Below are 20000 nucleotides of genomic sequence, written 5' to 3'. Positions count from 1 at the left end.
TCCACCCCCACCATGGATGGATGATGTATGGATGATGGATGGATGGATGGATGATGGATGGATGGATGGATGATGGATGGATGATGATGGATGAGAACTGCAAGGCCAGTCTGTTTGCTACTCATACTGTAGCTGTCCAGTTGTACAGGTGCCAAGCTCCCCATGACCCACGTGGACAGAGGTTGTGTTGATTGGGTGACCTGTTGGGTCCAGACCTGATGATCAGATGCATCAGTATTGGCCTGACAAGTTGCATTATATCAGCAAACTTGATATCGGCAAAAAAATCCAATAAGGTGGATCCCTAAACTGGGCCAGAGTGAGCGTGGTTCAGGTCAAAGGTCACTAAATTTAGACAAAAGCAGAATAGAAGCTCTTTTATAAAAACAATACAGGCTACCAGACTTTTTAAAGCTAGCTGTGTGTGAAACTGCTCTTTTGAAATTTCTGAACAATTTTACTTCTGAATGAAGTCAAAGACTAACAGAGGAAAGAGAACGTCAAGAGTTGAGCTTGCGATCAAGAAGAATGAGCTGTGCTGACAGTGAGAGTGAAGAGTTTCCAGAGGGGTTCTGGAGATAGAGGAACATTTTCTGGTCCAGAGTCAATAGCATCTCCGTAGAAAAGACTCTCGACTCTCTGCACTTCCAAATCATAATTTGTTTCTGATGCAGCTTTGGATTTTCCACCAAGTTTAAACTCTGGTTTTCTATTTGAGTGACTCCAAAAGTACTAAATGGACTGAGACAGAACTCAAGGGCGCCCTCTATGCTCACAGCATTGAAACAGCTGTGAAATGTGCATACGTGACATACAGCTTTACGACCTGTGCTGCACATCTCCCTCAGAGAGGAGCGAAGGAGTCCCAAGTCACTGCAACGCTGTGGTGGTCATCTCCAGACTGGGTGTCACTCACCAATAATGACATGCAGGTGCAGGTCACGGTGACTCCGGGTGTTGGCAGGCAACTGGACTGGTTTCAGTCCCGCTGCCGACGCTTCCCCTCCCGTCCTGCGGAGGTTGTTTTCTGTCTGTGCTGTGTAAGCCTTTCCACACAGCCATCCAAAGACAGATGGAACTGCGTGACCCATCAGGGAACCACAGGGGTTTTATTGCAAATTAAAACCTGCTATGTTTGATTGAATAAAAAGACAAAGTACCTAAACAAACCTTTTTAAAGCCAGACAAGAAACTGCTGAACTGCCATCAAAGTTTTAAATTTGCATGTAAAACTTTTTGTGTACAAAAGTTTGAGATAATCTCAGGTTCATTTTGCTTTCAATCTGTAAAAAACTGATGACAGAGGGGAAAGTTTTGCTCTCAGAGGAAGCCTGAAGAGTGAAACAGGTCTCAGAACGGTGATGAATGATTGATGTCGTGAGGAGAAAGTTTGTTTGCAACGGGACCAGTTCAATGGTCAGGACCCCCCAGGACCCCCAGGACCCCCCAGGACCAGTAGGCTGTGGTGTGTGGTTGTCGGTGCTGCTGCCCACAGTAATCTTGTTGACTCCAGTTGGAGCGTCTCTGCCCCTGATAGCTCCAGCTCTGCTCTCCATAACCTTATAAGTAAGTCCCTGCACACACACACACACACACACACACACACACACACACACACACACACACACACACACACACACACACACACATTCTCTCTCTAGATCACTAGAGAGTATGTGTGTGTGATAAAGATCAGTAGAGTGTGTGTGTGTGTGTGTGTGTGTGAGTGAGTGAGTGAGTGAGTGAGTGAGTGAGTGAGTGAGTGAGTGAGTGAGTGTGTGTGTGTGTGTGTGTGTGTGTGTGTGTGTGTGTGTGAAGACTGTGTTAGGTCTCCTTGCTCTGACTTAACGCTTCCCCCTCCCTCCCCCAAATCTCCCCACCTCTGGCTCCAGTCAGGCTTTGGGTTGCCATAGCAACGACTCCCCTTCCACATGCCACAGAGTGGTAGCTCATGCATCGGCAGAGAAAGTGATAGAGGAGAGAGCAGGACAGGAAATACCATGTTGTGTTTGCCTGGGAGTCTCACGGCTGGACAACAACTGACCACCACGCACGCACGCACACACACACACACACACACACACACACACACACACACACACACACACACTCCTCTTCTGCTGGTATCTCTTCTCTCACTTGTCGTTCTAAATCTGTCCTCTCCATCGATCTGACTGTCGCTCTATGTACAGTGGTGACTCATATCTCCCCGAGAGCCTGCACGCCGGCGAGTGTGCATGCCAGCACTGCAGGTAAGAAGCCAAGGACATATGCTGAGGAGACGAGGTGACAAAGTAAGCTGGGAAAGATCAAGCGGCACTCCAGCGCCTGTCCTCACTCACCCAGAGCCACAGACGCTTTAACCCCCGCAGGGCAGAGACCAGAGGACAGAACGTGTCCTCTGGTCTTGGTCTTTCCCTCGTCTATGGCTGCTGAATACTGTCTACCTGTCTGCCTGTTTTCCAAGGCAAGTGCTGTTGCTTCCAACCCCAACACACACACACACACACACACACATACACACACACACACACACACACACACACACACACACACACACAGACACACACTCCATCAGGTTCTGCTAGCTGTACTTCAAAGGATTTTTAATGGGTTTGTTTCCAGTAATGAGGGGTTGTGTCTAACAGACAGAGGAACCAGTTCAACCAGTTCAGCCCCCAGCTAACCAGCCAGTCAGCCAGTCAGTCACCATCAACCTACGTCCTGGCCTCAGACTGCAGACACTCCCCAGCAGATAGACAGGCTCTGCTGGGGAGTGACCTTTGAACTCTGTGCATGTACGTGCGCATGCAACCCTAACCCAGCCTGCAGGGTCGTGTGGAACTCATTTACCAGGAGAGCAGAACAGTGCGCGTCTGCGTGTGTGTGTGTGTGAGTGTGCGTGTGTGTGTGTGAGTGTGTCTGTGAGTGTGCGTGTGTGTGAGTGTGTCTGTGAGTGTGCGTGAGTGTGCATCTGTGTGTGTCTGTGAGTGTGCGTGTGTCTGTATGTGTGAGTGTGCGTCTGTGTGTGAGTGTGCATGGGTGAGTCTGCATCTGTGTGTGTGAGTGTGCGTGTGTGTGTGAGAGTGTGCATGTGTGTGTGTCTGTGTGTGAGTGTGCGTGTGTGTCGTATGGGTGAGTGTGCGTGTGTGAGTGTGCATGTGTGTGTGTCTGTGTGTGACTGTGCGTGTGCGTCTGTATGTGTGAGTGTGCATGCGTGAGTGTGAGTGTGTGAGCGTGCATGTGTGAGTGTGCGTGTGTGTGTGAGAGTGTGCATGTGTGTGTCTGTGTGTGAGTGTGCGTGTGTGTCGGTATGTGTGAGTGTGCATGTGTGAGTGTGCGTGTGTGAGTGTGCATGTGTGTGTGTCTGTGTGTGACTGTGAGTGTGCGTCTGTGTGTGTCTGTGTGTGTGAGTGTGCGTGTGTGAGTGTGCATGTGTGAGTGTGCGTGTGTGTGTGTGCATGTGTGTGTCTGTGTGTGAGTGTGCGTCTGTATGTGTAAGTGTGCGTGTGTGAGTGTGCATGTGTGTGTGTCTGTGTGTGACTGTGAGTGTGCGTCTGTGTGTGTGAGTGTGCGTGTGTGAGTGTGCATGTGTGAGTGTGCGTGTGTGTGTGTGCATGTGTGTGTCTGTGTGTGAGTGTGCGTCTGTATGTGTAAGTGTGCGTGTGTGAGTGTGCGTGTGCGTCTGTGTGTGTCTGTATGTGTGAGTGTGCGTGTGTGAGTGTGCGTGTGAGTGTGCGTGTGTATGTGTGAGTGTGTGTCTGTGTGTGAGTGTGCGTGTGGGAGTGTGTGTCTGTGTGTGAATGTGCGTCTGTATGTGTGAGTGTGCGTGTGTGAGTGTGTGTCTGTGTGAGTGTGCGTCTGTATGTGTGAGTGTGACCGTGCGTGTGTGAGTGTGCGTGTGAGTGTGCGTGTGCGTCTGTGTGTCTGTATGTGTGAGTGTACATGTGTGTGAGTGTGTCTGTGAGTGTGCATGTGTGAGTGTGTGTCTGTGTGTGAGTGTGCGTCTGTATGTGTGAGTGTGACTGTGCGTGTGTGAGTGTGCGTGTGAGTGTGCGTCTGTGTGTGTGAGTGTGTGTCTGTGTGTGAGTGTGCGTCTGTGTGTCTGTATGTGTGCGTGTGTGTCTGTGTGTGTGTGTGTCTGTGAGTGTGTGCGTGTCTGTGTGTGTGAGTGTGCGTGTGTGTGTCTGTGAGTGTGCGTGTGTGTGAGTGTGCATCTGTGTGTGTGTGTCTGAGTGCGCGTGTGTGTGTGAGTGTGCGTCTGTATTGTCTGTGAGTGTGTGTGAGTGTGCGTCTGTGTGTGAGTGTGTCTGTGAGTGCGCGCAAGTGTGTGTGTGCGTGTCTGTGAGCGTGCGTGTGTGAGTGGGCGTCTGTGTGTGTGAGTGTGCATGTGTGTGTGCGTGTGTGTGCGTGTGCGTCTGTGTGTATGAGTGTGCGTCTGTGTGTGAGTGTGCGTGTGTGTGACAGTGTGCGTGAGTGTGTCTGTGCGTGAGTGTGTCTGTGTGTGTCTGTGTGTGTGTGAGTGTGCGTGGGTGAGTGTGCGTGTGTGTGTGCGTGTGCGTCTGTATGTGTGAGTGTGCATGTGTGAGTTTGCGTGTGCGTCTGTATGTGTGAGTGTGTGTGTCTGTGTATGAGTGTGCGTGTGTGAGTGTGCATGTGTATGTGTGAGTGTGCGTGTGTGAGTGTGCGTGTGTATGTGTGAGTGTGCATGTGTGAGTGTGCGTCGTGTGTGAGTGTGCGTCGTGTGTGAGTGTGTGTCTGTGTGTGAGTGTGCGTGTGCGTCTGTGTGTGTCTGTATGTGTGAGTGTGCGTGTGAGTGAGCGTGCCTGTGTGAGTGTGCGTGTGTGAGTCTGTGTGTGTGTGTGTCTCTGTGTGTGTGTGCGTGTCTGTGTGAGCGTGAGCGTGTGTGAGTGTGCGTGTGTGTGTGAGTGTGCGTGTGTGAGTGTGCGTGTGTGAGAGTGTGCGTGTCTGTGTGTGTGAGTGAGCGTGAGCGTGTGTGAGTGTGCGTGTGTGTGTGAGCGTGGGTGAGTGTGCGTGTGTGTGTGAGTGTGCGTGTGTGTGTGTGTGCGTGTGTGAGAGTGTGCATGTGTGTGTGTCTGTTTGTGAGTGTGCATGTGCGTCTGTATGTGTGAGTGTGCGTCTGTGAGTGTGCATGTGTATGTGTGAGTGTGCGTGTGTGAGTGTGTGTCTGTATGTGTGAGTGTGCGTGTGTGTGTGTGTCTGTGTGTGAGTGTGCGTGTGCGTCTGTGTGTGTCTGTGTTTGTGAGTGTGCGTGTGTGAGTGTGAGTCTGTGTCTGTGTGTGCTCCCTTTATTCAGCTCACTAGAGTTCTTGGTCCGTTTGTGTTCATGTCCTTCAACCACAGACCCTGAGGTCCACTGACACCGGGACACATCAGGTCTTCAGTGACAGATCTACTTGATAATCCCCAGTGTGATCAAGACCACCTGGTCCCCCTCAGGCCCAGACCAGCAGCCCACCTCGCCATCCTAAACCTCATCTGGTTTACCCGGTCTCCTTCCTCAGCCCCCTCTGCATCCTCTCCCTCTAAGAATACATTTCAAAAGTTTCCTTTCCTGTCTCCCTGTCAGCTGGTCCCTCTGAGGCGGGCCCTGTCCGTCCATCTGTCCTCTCTCCTGTCTGCTCAGACACATCAGCCCAGGATGTGGATCTAGTGGGAGTCCAGGTTTGCAGACACTCTCTCCCACCTTGGCTCCTTGACCATTACTACTCCATTATCGGGGGGGGGGGGGGGGGGGCAGCATGCAGACGCCTAATGTATCCATTTCCCCCTCCATTTAGGACTCGGCAGCCCAGCCAGCTCCTGGAGTGCTCCCTGATTGGGATTGAATGTCCATTTAAACCGCCATCGGGCCATGCGGGGGGGAGGGGGGGGTGTAGAACAACAGCAGAGGGAAGGAGGGAGTGTGTGTCGAGTGAGGAAGAGGAAGAGAGGGGACTGCTCCACAGATTTTCCCTCTCTCCCCTCCTTCACTCTCTTCCTCTGTTTTTAAACTTTCAGCTGCATTCCTCCGCTGGCGCCGGGCCAAGTGTCAGAACTCAGCGCTTGGTTTTCTCAAGGTTCTAGAGGGGGGGGGGGTCACACACACATACAGTAGAAGAGATGAGACGGTACCTTGCAGGAGAACTCCTCCATTCTTTCTGAAGAGGGGACTCCCCGACCACAATGGAGGACTAGGAGAAGATGGATGAGACAGATAGAGAGAGAGAGAGAGAGAGAGTGAGAGGGAGAGACAGGGGGGGGGACTGGTCAGTCATGTGATGTGTTACAGCGGTGCAGCGACCCAGCAGGCGTCATCATGAAGCTGATAGCAAGGCAGGAATTTGAGCCCATAAGCCAGAGCTTCTGATTATAGTGATTAGATTCCCGGGTGTCCCACTGTTGCCATTATTCCCTGTGATTACCTCGGAGAATTACAGCCTCGCCGCTCGCGTCCACAGGGGTAATTTCTCCTGACAACCCCCCGCCGCCGCCGCCGCTCGTCCATTCACACACACTCAAGACAGCTAAAGCTCATCAACACACACACACACTCATGATAATGTCACAGGCACGCTTAAAACAAAACAGTTCCAGGATGGCACGCACACACACACACACACACACACGCATACAGGAACACTAAGCTGGGACTCACTTAAGGTAATCATTGCACCACTAATGAGGGAGGTAATGATGGCATTTCTCTCATAGATGGAGACATCTTCACTCTCTCTCTCTCTCTCTCTCTCTCTCACACACACACACACACACACGCACAAACACAAGAGACAGAGCTCTGTAGGGGAGGATGGAGAGATGAGGTCAAGGAGAGAGAGATTTTCCAGGTTGAGTGGTTGTTGGCTCTCAGTTAGGCATCACGCCTGATGGTCTTTTCTTTTTCTCTTCACAGAACAAACACAGTGTGTACACACACACACAGAATCTCTCTCACACACACAGAATCTCTCTCACACACACAGAATCTCTCTCACACACACAGAATCTCTCACACACACACACAGAATCTCTCTCACACACACAGAATCTCTCTCACACACACAGAATCTCTCACACACACACACAGAATCTCTCACACACACACAGAATCTCTCACACACACACAGAATCTCACACACACACACACAGAATCTCTCACACACACACACAGAATCTCTCACACACACACAGAATCTCTCTCACACACACAGAATCTCTCACACACACACACAGAATCTCTCTCACACACACAGAATCTCTCTCACACACACAGAATCTCTCACACACACACAGAATCTCTCACACACACACAGAATCTCACACACACACAGAATCTCACACACACACACAGAATCTCACACACACACACACAGAATCTCACACACACACAGAATCTCTCACACACACACAGAATCTCTCACACACACACACAGAATCTCACACACACACAGAATCTCACACACACACACAGAATCTCTCACACACACACAGAATCTCACACACACACACAGAATCTCTCACACACAGAATCTCACACACACACAGAATCTCTCACACACACACAGAATCTCTCACACACACACAGAATCTCTCACACACACACAGAATCTCTCTCACACACACAGAATCTCTCACACACACACACACAGAATCTCACACACACACACAGAATCTCACTCACACACACAGAATCTCTCACACACACACAGAATCTCACACACACACACAGAATCTCACACACACAGAATCTCACACACACACAGAATCTCTCACACACACACAGAATCTCTCACACACACACAGAATCTCACACACACACACAGAATCTCACACACACACAGAATCTCACACACACACACAGAATCTCACACACACACAGAATCTCTCACACACACACAGAATCTCTCACACACACACACAGAATCTCACACACACACAAAATCTCACACACACACACAATTTCACACACACAGAATCTCACACACACAGAATCTCTCTCACACACACAGAATCTCTCACACACACAGAATCTCACACACACAAAATCTCACACACACACACAATTTCACACACAGAATCTCACACACACACAGAATCTCACACACACAGATTCTCACACACACACAGAATCTCTCACACACAGAATCTCACACACACACAGAATCTCTCACACACACACAGAATCTCTCACACACACACAGAATCTCACACACACACACAGAATCTCTCACACACACACAGAATCTCTCTCACACACACAGAATCTCTCACACACACACACACACAGAATCTCACTCACACACACAGAATCTCTCTCACACACACACACAGAATCTCACTCACACACACAGAATCTCACACACACACAGAATCTCACACACACACAGAATCTCTCACACACACACAGAATCTCTCACACACACACAGAATCTCACACACACACACAGAATCTCACACACACACAGAATCTCACACACACACACAGAATCTCACACACACACAGAATCTCTCACACACACACAGAATCTCTCACACACACACACAGAATCTCACACACACACAAAATCTCACACACACACACAATTTCACACACACAGAATCTCACACACACAGAATCTCTCTCACACACACAGAATCTCTCACACACACAGAATCTCACACACACAAAATCTCACACACACACACAATTTCACACACAGAATCTCACACACACACAGAATCTCACACACACAGAATCTCACACACACACAGAATCTCTCACACACAGAATCTCTCACACACAGAATCTCTCTCACACACACACAGAATCTCACACACACAGAATCTCTCTCTCACACACACACAGAATCTCACACACACACAGAATCTCTCACACACAGAATCTCTCACACACAGAATCTCTCTCTCACACACACAGAATCTCTCTCTCACACACACAGAATCTCACACACACAGAATCTCACACACACAGATTCTCACACACACACAGAATCTCACACACACACAGAATCTCACACACACAGAATCTCTCTCTCACACACACACAGAATCTCACACACACAGAATCTCTCACACACAGAATCTCACACACACAGAATCTCTCTCTCACACAGAATCTCTCTCTCACACACAGAATCTCACACACACAGAATCTCTCTCTCACACAGAATCTCTCTCTCACACACAGAATCTCACACACACAGATTCTCACACACACACAGAATCTCACACACACACAGAATCTCTCACACACAGAATCTCACACACACAGAATCTCTCTCTTACACACACACACACACACAGAATCTCTCTCTTACACACACACACACACACAGAATCTCACACACAAAGAATCTCACACACACAGAATCTCACACACACAATCTCTCTCTTACACACACACACAGAATCTCACACACACAGAATCGCACACACACAGAATCTCTCTCACACACAGAATCTCACACACACACAGAATCGCACACACACAGAATCTCTCTCACACACACACACACACAGAATCTCTCACACACACAAACCCACACACACAATCACACACACAAACAAAAACACACACAAACACACATATGTACACACACAATCAGACAAACACACACACAAACAAACATGCATACACACACACACCCACGCACACGCACGCATGCTCTCTCACACACTCTCTCACACACATACTTACACACATGCATACACACACATACACACACTCACAGACACACACGCGCACACACACATGCACACACTGACACACACGCTTACAAGTGCACACACCCACGCACATGCACGTACACTCTCTCACACTCTCTCTCTCACACACACACACACAGCAGCAAACACAAATTTCAGCCCTGAGCCACCTGCTGTTGCCATGGAGAGTTGCCACATCGCGTTGCCACGGCGATAACATATTTTTCCTGCGCTAACAGCCTGACTGTTTTCCCTACCACCCCGCCCCCACCCTCTCACCCCCTCCTCCTACCCTGCTCTTTCTGTCTCCATTTCTCTGTCTCTCTCTCTCTGTCTCTCTCTCTCAACAAATGGCTTCTCGGTGCGACAGCACCTGCCTAACACTACAGTACATGAGTTGCTATGGTGGCGTTCCCGTTGCCATGGCAACCCTGTGCATTTTATGTCGTGGTTGAGCAACTAAACTCATGGCAGGCATTCACCCCCCCACCCCACCACTAAAAGGAGGCAGGAGGGAGAGGAAGGAGTAGAATGGAAGGCGAGCATGCCCCCCCATCCAGATGCTGATGGGGTGTGAAGGAATGCACCATGGACCTGACCTCCTACCCAGCAGGCTCTCGCTTTCCTCCCTCCCTCCCTCTCTCCCTCTCTCTCACACACACACACACACACACACAGACGCACACACACACACTGCAGGTGGGTCTAGTGAGTTATTATGGTGGGGGAGGACGTGAGAGGTGTGAGCGGCTCCTGCACTGTGGCGGCTGTGGAAGTGGCTGAGGCGGTCCTTGACCTGCAGGGAATGGAGCAGCGCTGCAGCCTCTTCAGAGCCTCACATCCTTGAGAGCGAGAGCTCTTCAGTCCCTGCTGATTACAGCCACGGAGCTCCAGGATGCACTGAGAGGAAAGATTTTCAGCGTTCTATCATAGACGTAGTGAAGCTCTTCTCCTGAACCGACAGCAACGACAAGTGGAGGTGAGCCAGGTGAGAGTGCTGGTATTAGTTTCAGGTAGTACTTGTACACATAGTGGTAATACCAGCATAATATCTCAGAATTTATCCTTAAATAACGTACAGTGTGGCTTCAAAGTTGAAGAAAACCTCCATAATGTTGAGTTTTTGAGAGCATTAACACCCCAAGCTAGTATTTCAAAGACTAAATAACTGAATAAACTCAGGATAAATATTTTGAGGCTAAGCTGTTGGATCAGTGCGCTAACCGTCATTGCTAACCAGCAGCATTAACCAGCAGCCCAACATTACTGATGCTGTAGAACTGAACAAGCAGTTCTTCATCGTGGTTTCCTCCTCCGTGTTGGAGCAGCGGTGCTGCAGCACTGGACCATTTCTAAAGCGCATCTTCGACTCTGAGATTGCTGCTCACTTGACAGACATAAAATTCACAATATTCATCTTCCATTTTAGAACATTTGGAAGATCAACACGGCCATGTATGCAGAGATGGAGGCTGCTCAACAACATGGATGCTGCGCATGCCAACAATGTCTTGCAGTGACCAGCGGGTGAACTGCTGTACTCACTGAGATGAAGACATCAAGAAAAAAATTTAGAGAGAGGGTTGATAATCAAAACATCAGAGCACAAAAGGGATGATGTATTTCTGTAGTCCAACAGGAAGTTAGCATGTCAGGGATGATGTATTTCTGTAGTCCAACAGGAAGTTAGCATGTCAGGGATGATGTATTTCTGTAGTCCAACAGGAAGTTAGCATGTCAGGGATGATGTATTTTTGTAGTCCAACAGGAAGTTAGCATGTCAGGGATGATGTATTTCTGTCGTCCAACAGGAAGTCGCCATCTCCAGGATCCTCCCCAGCAGCCAATAGGATCGCTCCATGTGATTGTGGTGATTGAACCAGTAAATCAGCTCTGGTGAACAAAAGTTGATGATCTTCCAGGTTTGGTTCATCAAGATCATCTTCACTAATGAACCCTCTGATGATGCTGGAAGCCTGGATGCTACGTTAGCAGTGCTAAGCTAACGTTAGCCTATGGAGGAGCTACACCAGGGTCACATGACTTCAAGGTCACCACCACTAAGCTTTTAAGGTTTTTAAGACTCCACCACTCCAACATCCACCGGTCTGGTGTTTACTGGTGGATCTGATGTAGAACTGAACCTCCACCATCCCGCGGTCTGGTGTTTACTGGTGGATCTGATGTAGACCTGAACCTCCACCATCCCGCGGTCTGGTGTTTACTGGTGGATCTGATGTAGACCTGAACCTCCACCATCCACCGGTCTGGTGTTTACTGGTGGATCTGATGTAGAACTGAACCTCCACCATCCACCGGTCTGGTGTTTACTGGTGGATCTGATGTAGAACTGAACCTCCACCATCCACCGGTCTGGTGTTTACTGGTGGATCTGATGTAGAACTGAACCTCCACCATCCACCGGTCTGGTGTTTACTGGTGGATCTGATGTAGACCTGAACCTCCACCATCCACCGGTCTGGTGTTTACTGGTGGATCTGATGTAGACCTGAACCTCCACCATCCACCGGTCTGGTGTTTACTGGTGGATCTGATGTAGAACTGAACCTCCACCATCCACCAGTCTGGTGTTTACTGGTGGATCTGATGTAGAACTGAACCTGCTGATATTTTCAGCTGCTTGGAAACACACACCTGATATCAGGTCTCTGACCTGGAGACCAGGGAACCAGACATTGTACTCGGAGAACTGATTAAAAGTTTTTAGGACTTTGAATCCCGACTGGAGAACAACTGCTGCATGGCGGGTATATAATCATTCTAAAATCTTAAACCCAGGAAATAATCCCTGAGATGGTCAATCCTAATCCCAACCTGATCACATGCCTGCTCCTCACAAACCAAGGAACCAACTGTCCTCACTTACTCTCTCATTTCCCACTGCAAGTTACAATGCAAATGACCTCCCCTTGACCCCCCTCTCTCTCTCTCTCTCTCTCTCTCTCTCTCTCACACACACACACACACACACACACACACAAACACGCGTTCCGAATCCGGCCTCCAATTTGTTCCACTTCCTGATACCTCATTGTTCAAAATGACACTTTTACATTTTATGGTGAAGCAATTATTCTGTCTTACACAGTCCGCTGGCTCTGCAAGCCAACCTGCCAGGATCAACTGGGGACCGGGGGGGGGGGGGCGGAAGAGGGGGAGCAAACGTAGGGGGAAGATGGCAACTAATAGTAGCTCTCACTGACACATCCACAGGGATGGACAGAAGAGCCAGGAAGTGAGAAGTTAGCAAATGGAGAAGATGGAGGATGGAGGGAGGTCAGAGGAGGAGACGAGGACACACAAACGAGCGGAGACGTGTGTCAGAGGTCGGGGACATAGAGATGTAGACAAAGGAGGATTTAATTGAAAGATGAAGTGGTGGACAGTAAAGAGGGGTGCAGAGAGAAAAGGAATAAATCACAGCAGGGATAAATAGAGAAGATGGAGCATTGGTGCCCCACAAGTATAGAACATATGCCTGAGGATGAGGGGGGGGGGGCAGGGGGTGAGTGGGATATGAAGACAGTGAGGAGTGTAAGAGAACGGAGGAGTGCTCAACACCAGCGGTGAGGCAGAACAGGAGGATGGACAGAGCAAGGGGATGAATCAAGAGATTGGAAATAAGAGGACAGAGGCTTGGAGGGAAGGAGAGACGGGGGCAGGAAACAGCAAGCCAGAACTGATGCCGATCATTCGTGTTATCGATTCATCACCTACGAAATTCTCATCAGATTTTCCTGGAATGACAATAAATCATGAAAGAGCTTGACATGATTTCCCTGAGTGCTTTGCTCACTTTGTTAGACCCGCTGTCTAAAACCTCAACATTATGCTGCAGCAGATATGTCACTGACCTCTCGACTGGATCAGCGTCATCAACTCTCAATCCACTCTCAAAGGTGTCAGATCATCAGACCAAGAACCGAACTGAGAACGGCAGGTTGCTGTCACTGCTAGTTGCTTTGTTCTCACCACAAAGTAGCATGACGAGAAAACTACAGGCTCGCCTGTTCATGTGTTTCAAGTTGTGAATCAGAACTGGAGATGGTCTGATTGATTGATCACTCATATGGGGACTGACAACACTTCTGGTTTGGTGTTTGGTTTGGTCCTTTTCCCGTTTATGTGCCCTGGAAACTGGAAAGCAATAAAAGAGTAACTATTTTACCTTTAGGCCTAATTGACGTCATGGCGGTGGGAAGATCCACGCTTCAAAGTTCCGAGTTGTAAACAAAGATCCTCAGTTTCAGCATTAGCAGTAGCTCATGTTAGCAGGTGGCAACGGATGAACTCAAACAGGCCCTAAGTGGCGTAGGTTCGCTTCAGCCTGCCAAGAGCGAGGCCACAGGTGTGTTACTGCTAGACGTCAGTAGTGGCCAGGTAGGACGTGACCCTTGTGAGGAACACACATTGACTCAAGCAGTAGCGTAGAGGAGTGCAGCAGGCAGACCAAGTTTCCTCCTCATCAGGGTTAGGGTCACACCCTCAGGGGAGGGGAGCAGTTCAGCTTGTGTCCACCTGCCACTCACAGGTCCATCCCCCATCCCCCCAAGGCTGCTGGTCTGTGGCGGGACACACTACATCACTCAGCAGCTCATCCTGCATTACTGACTGATGTTTGACGCTAGAATCAAATGTTGAACAGTTGTGGAATCAATCAATCAATCAATCAATCAATCAATCAATCAATCAGACAGATGGCTCACCTGTGGTGAAATGTCTGAGGCAGAGTGGGTGGGGAGGTGGAAGGCGTGGCCAGGCCTGGTGAGTAGGGATGATACGGCGTTTTCTTCAGGGCCTGGATGAGGTTGTGCCTGTACTCCGGATCTATCGACCACAGAGAGCCTTTACCTATGCTCTGAGGGAGGGAGGGCAGGAAGGAAAGAGTGGGAGGGAGGAAACAGAGAAGAGAGGGATGTTGACTGAAAGCACATGGCAAACACAACCGCCCTCCCCCACCACCACCACCACTGCCCCGAAGAGTCCAGAGACCAAAGCCCAGTTCAATTTCCAAGAACCTCACTCATCACCTGAACGGGTCAAACACTGGTGTTGAGAGACGGGCAGGGGGAGGGGCAAAGAGAGAGCGAGAGACAGAGAGAATTTGAAGTTTTAGAGCAGCTTCAATGTCCAACAGCCTCATTTCAGACCCATGAAAAAAACAAAAAAGCTGCTTCCTTTCTCCTATTTACAACCAAGTCCTTTCAAAGCTTCCCCAAAGAGCTCAGCTGAAAGACCCATGTGGAACGGCTGCTGCCAGCACAGCCCATTAGCATCTGAGTGGTCGGTGAAACTCCCTAACGACCACCCCTGAAACTCCCTGACACCTCACAACGACTGTCGTTTGGGGAGGCCAGGTGAGTCTCGGGAGGGTCGTTTCCACCACAATAGCACTGACCACTCCCACACAGGTTTATAAACTGGAGTTTCCACACTCTTCACTAGAACTGAAGAAGCCTCTAAGATGAGAGGTGAAACGTCTTCAAGATAAACTTACGTCCAGTTGACCAGATTTTACTTTGCTTCGATCTGCTTAGCAATAAACTTTCTCAAGAACTGGGCAAAGGAAAGTTCATCATCTGTCAGAGAGCAAAGAGAACCAAGGACACACCACTTCTCCTTCAAGTCATCCAAACCCTTCCTGAGTTCATACAAATACATATCTGCAGTTACTCTTGAGTTGACTAAACCTTAAAGACTGCCAGCACAGGATCACCTTCCTTGTGCTTCACCTTGTTTTTCTGACTCAGGTTAATAGTTTGATCAGTGATCAATTTAATAAAGTCACACTTTGTGCTTTGTTTCTGATGATAAAAGAAATGCAGAATAAAAGCCTGTTTTGTGAAAATAACCCCAAAGAAAAGATCAACAGGCTTAGTGAACCAAACAGAGGGGCAAGCCTGACACGACCCATCAAACAGTGAGATATTGTCTCCCTTTCAGGGCAAAAAAGGTCATGCATCACTCATTGCAGGACTTGTAGTTTTCAGTGACAGAAGCCAGCGTTTTTTTCATGAATGCGACGCTTGTCCCTCCAAACAGGAACTACTCTTCCTTCCAGTGCATCCTGATTCAAAACCTTCAAGTCTTTGGATAAAACTTTACCCGCAACAGAATGCAAAAACATTTCATTGGCGTGCCCAAATTTTAACAAAGGACGAGCATGCCCACATTCTGTCAGAGCAGGTGAGAGATCTACTTGCAAAAGCATCACCCTCATAACAACTGTTGGTGATTACACACTCCTGAAGGCTTTTGTCCTTGCGGCTCAAGACCCAAAAAGCTTCTAAGAAACTTCTTTACACACTGCTTGGACCTCACTCCCAAGGACGATGCAAGTGCTTGGGTATTCTGTAGTTTGCAGCCTGCCCTGGCCACAACTTGCCTTAGTTGCACAGCTCCCTTTTCACAATGCAAGGTAGTAAGACCTGGGGCCTCATGTATCACTACTTGCAAGGATCTCACACTAAAAAACTGCGGTCGCAAGAATCGCGAAAGTTGTGTACGCACAAAAAACTCCGGATGTCTCAATCTGTGCAAGCATCGGAATCCACGCACGTTTCCTTGATACATCCCAATCAGCGTGGAATTGAGCGCAGATGTCGGAGGACTGGGCCCGCCCCCGCTACGCCCCCGTTACGCCCACCTATAAATACTCAATTTCATTTAAATAGGGTCTCCGCTGTCTGCGCTCTCAAAACAATGTCAAAGAAAAAGAGGTTCACGGCGTGGAGCTGGAGGTGCTGGTAGGAGAGGAGGAGGAGAGACAGCAGATTCTGTTGGTCAGCCTGTCCAGTCGTGTCAGGATAAACAATGAAGGTTGAGAGTGGAGAAGAAGTGAGAGGGTGAACCAGGTGGGTTCAGAGCCACGCCCCCCACGAGATGAACACAGTGGTGGGACCTGTTATTGGCTAAAGTTCCCTTCTCATCAGCAGTGTTATTGATCGTTATGTTCATACATCTGAACCTCTTCTACTGACGGAAAGAATGAGTCGCTACGTGTTTGAGGTTTGATGACGACGGTAGAAAAGTGTTGGCTCCTCCTTTACTGAACATCAAAGTGATACAAAGCTCAGTTTTCCTCTCTACACCTGCGCCAGCATCACTACGTCATCAGCTTGCACCTCTGCTGGCGCTCTGAAAGATTTCCTCTCTGTTTCTAATGCAGGTCTGCAGTTCTAACTTCCTGAACAATGCAAGCTAAAGTAGGACTAAATTCAACACTGCACAATCACTAAATGAACAACTACAATCATCAACTGGCTTCACTTCAACATGGAAAATGGCACTAACAGGACCTCAAGGTGGAGATCAAGCGGCGTGCAGCTGCCCTCTGGAGGAGTGCGGGCCAGACAGTTGGGGGTCAGGGAGAGGGGCACCTGACGGAGTTTGAGCAGCGGGTGGTGGCAGTCATGGGCAGCACCTCTGTGGGGGGATTGTCGCCCCCACCCACGCTGACTCCGAGAGCCTGGAGGGTCAGTGGCAACTCCATTTCTTAGCAACATTTCCACCTGCTTTGCCACAGACGTGAAGGCAACAAAGACACAGAATCAGACATTAAATAAACCAACATGTTTAACAGAAACTGATCTGTCAGCCATGCCGCCGACGAGCAGCACCCCTGCTGGCTCCCGCGCCAGCCCGTCCACTGGCTCAGAGTCATCCGCCAGGACCAGCGGCATTCGGGCCAGCCTGTCCACCAGCACCAGCACCAGTACCAGGCCAACAAGCGGCGGACGGTCCTCCAGCCAGCAGCAGCGCATCCTCCGACCCACACGGACCCAGTGGGAGGGTCCTCATACAGGCAGTCCTGCAGTCGCAGGAGGACATAACGGGGATCAATGAGCGGCTCGACCGCCTGATAAATGTTCTGGAACGTTTCGTGGACCAAATAAATTAATCTGGCTTCATGAATCGTGTAGCAGCTTCTCACCCACTCACACTGTGGAAATGAAATTCATGCGCGGGCGAGGACGGCTGCCCGGCCGGGATCGGCGTCCATCCCTTCAGCCTCTGCGCATCGATGATCTGCACATTGATGGAGTGGAAACCCTTACGATGAACGTAAGCGTGTTCCTCATGGGACGGTGCTTTTATGGCAACATGAGTGCAGTCATTAGAGAATCAGACATTAGAGAATCCGGCGTTTGCTGCAGATTAATATTGGCCTGTTCAATGATCAGGTCCACCACCCAGGGCCTGGCCCGGCTGAGGGTCGACTGACTCACCCCTGAACGGTCCACTATCTCTCGCTGGAAGGCTTTTTTGTACCTGATGGATGTGCGGTTATCAAATAATGTCAGTTACCAAACACCACCACAGGGTGTCGCCAATGGACCAAAGTGCAGTCAACGCAAGAATCGGCTTTCCGCCAACTTCAACGGCACCTCCAGAGTTGGCGTGAAACAGAGCAAGAATCGACGAACTTTTCACGTTGATACATCTGAACGTGAGTGCCGATCCTGGCGTACGTACGTTTTTCTTGCGTAAACCACGTTGATACATGAGGCCCCTGGTCCCTTACAAGACAACCATTATCGCCATTATACAACAGGACTGATCGGGATGCACAACTTGGCTAATAACTTTTTTCAGCCTCACAAATCGAGCGTCAGTTTTGAGTTCTGTCAGGCCGTGGTAGTCAAGCGCTATTGGCTTTTCTGGCCGTCAATCAAACTGATCAATCAGCCGATCTACAGCTGCACCGCATCAGCTGATGAAATCCCTCGCTTCTGATTGGCCCCTCTCAACTTAAATGTCACCCGGCCACAACTGCTGCTCTGCTAGCTTCTGGCTATGCCGTTGCTGCTACAGTTGCTCCTGCTTGCAACTTCAGATTCAGACAACTTTATTTATCCCCGAGGGGCAATTAAAGATCACAACTCAAAGCCTGATACAACGATCACAAGCAGTCACAATTATTACAGATTGAAAGTAACAATGCTACACTTCAGAAATTTAACAACAGCACATATACATTTGTTGTGTATGTGCGCTAAACTTGAGCAGTCCGTTGACCCAATGGAGGCAAGTGAGAGTGAGGCGTCGCAGCAAGAGCCGCGCCAGCCAAGCCCGGGAGGGGCAGGCTGCAGCCAACAGGCGCTGCCACCCCAAGGGAGGTGGAGAGGGCAGAGGCGGGGGTCAGGAACACACGGGGGAGGGGGGGGTAGTACATGCCATTTGCGTCACCAAGGCAGAAGGAGTTCTCCTGGAGGATAAACAGTGGGCAGATGACCTTCAGTAGCCAATAAGGAAGCTGTGTTTGGGTTTGGGTAGAGGAGCACACATTCCAATCCGCCTTCTCTTTCAGTCCAATCCAAATTGTAAGTTAAAATTTTCTGGTCTTCAACATCACTCTCCTCTTCGCAAAGCGGCCAACTGCTTCGAGATGGTTTCCATCCTGCGTTTCATTTCAAGAGTCTGTTGTTGCCCCGCTCTGCCAGCCTCAATAATTGCGTTGTAAATGACGGTCAGTTGTGGAGGTCCAGATCTGGTGGCAGCCGTCGTCTTGCCAATTTTGCGGTATGTGAGGGCACCTCCAAGTCCGAGGAGGAGAAGCCCCACAACCATGAACCCAAATAAGTAGAGGTCCTCGATGTCCTCCACGGAGAGAGGCGTCAAGCACGCGGTACGCCATCTCCCCCAGGAATCGAGAACGTAGCCCGCAGGGTCGGTTCCATGCGGACAGGCAGGTTCCTCCGGTCCTGATTTCCTTGTCGAAAATATGGTGTCAATAGCGTTGAGAGACCAGCTGATCAATTCCATGATTAGTTTGAGGTAGAGAGCTCACAGCTGCGCTGGATAGAAGTTGAGACAAAGAATGATAGTCAGACAGAAAGAAGAGGAGGAGAGAGGAGGAGTGCGACTGCTCTCGCCCAGTCCCAACCCAGACAGATTCTCTTGGTACTTGCTACTTGCTACCCTCCACCTCCCCAGCTCCACCTCGTGGTGTATACACGGCATAGATCGTTCCATGTCATGTTGCTGCTCTGTTCACGGGGGTATGTTTGCTCTTCCAGTCTTAAACTGGGAGAACCTTCCCTCACGCTGTTGGTCCCCTGTTTCATGGTGATCATGAAACATTATCAGGGGACTCCTCTGAGTGGAGCCACACTGCCAATTTGTACTATAATAAACAAATCAAGCTCATTATCATCTGTGTTTCTTGAAGTGAATGAACCTGACAGAACTCGAGATTTTGCCAAAATTTTTGTAAAGAGAGGCAGGGCGCCAGTTATGTATATCTTGTAGGTTGCCCTTCAAAGGCAACAGCA

General features: G+C 49.5%; 1 protein-coding gene across 1 annotated transcript in view; it reads right to left on the bottom strand.

Annotated features, from left to right (window-relative positions):
- Positions 1–20000, bottom strand: part of ches1 (checkpoint suppressor 1) — a 74580-nt gene that overhangs the window by 9941 nt on the left and 44639 nt on the right. Inside the window, exons 3-4 of the mRNA XM_086189959.1 lie at positions 14433–14584; positions 6136–6194 (exon numbers count right to left, since the gene is read on the bottom strand). Of these exons, the coding sequence (XP_086046085.1) occupies positions 6136–6194; positions 14433–14584 (211 nt within the window). The remainder of the gene's footprint in view (positions 1–6135; positions 6195–14432; positions 14585–20000) is intronic.

Source organism: Aulostomus chinensis, chromosome 20, assembly GCF_037954235.1.
Source record: "Aulostomus chinensis isolate RoL2024-O1b breed Wild chromosome 20, RoL_Achi_v1.0, whole genome shotgun sequence".
Lineage (NCBI taxonomy): Eukaryota > Metazoa > Chordata > Actinopteri > Syngnathiformes > Aulostomidae > Aulostomus > Aulostomus chinensis.
Note: the sequence above shows the minus strand (reverse complement) of the source record. Positions and strands in the feature narration are given on the sequence as shown.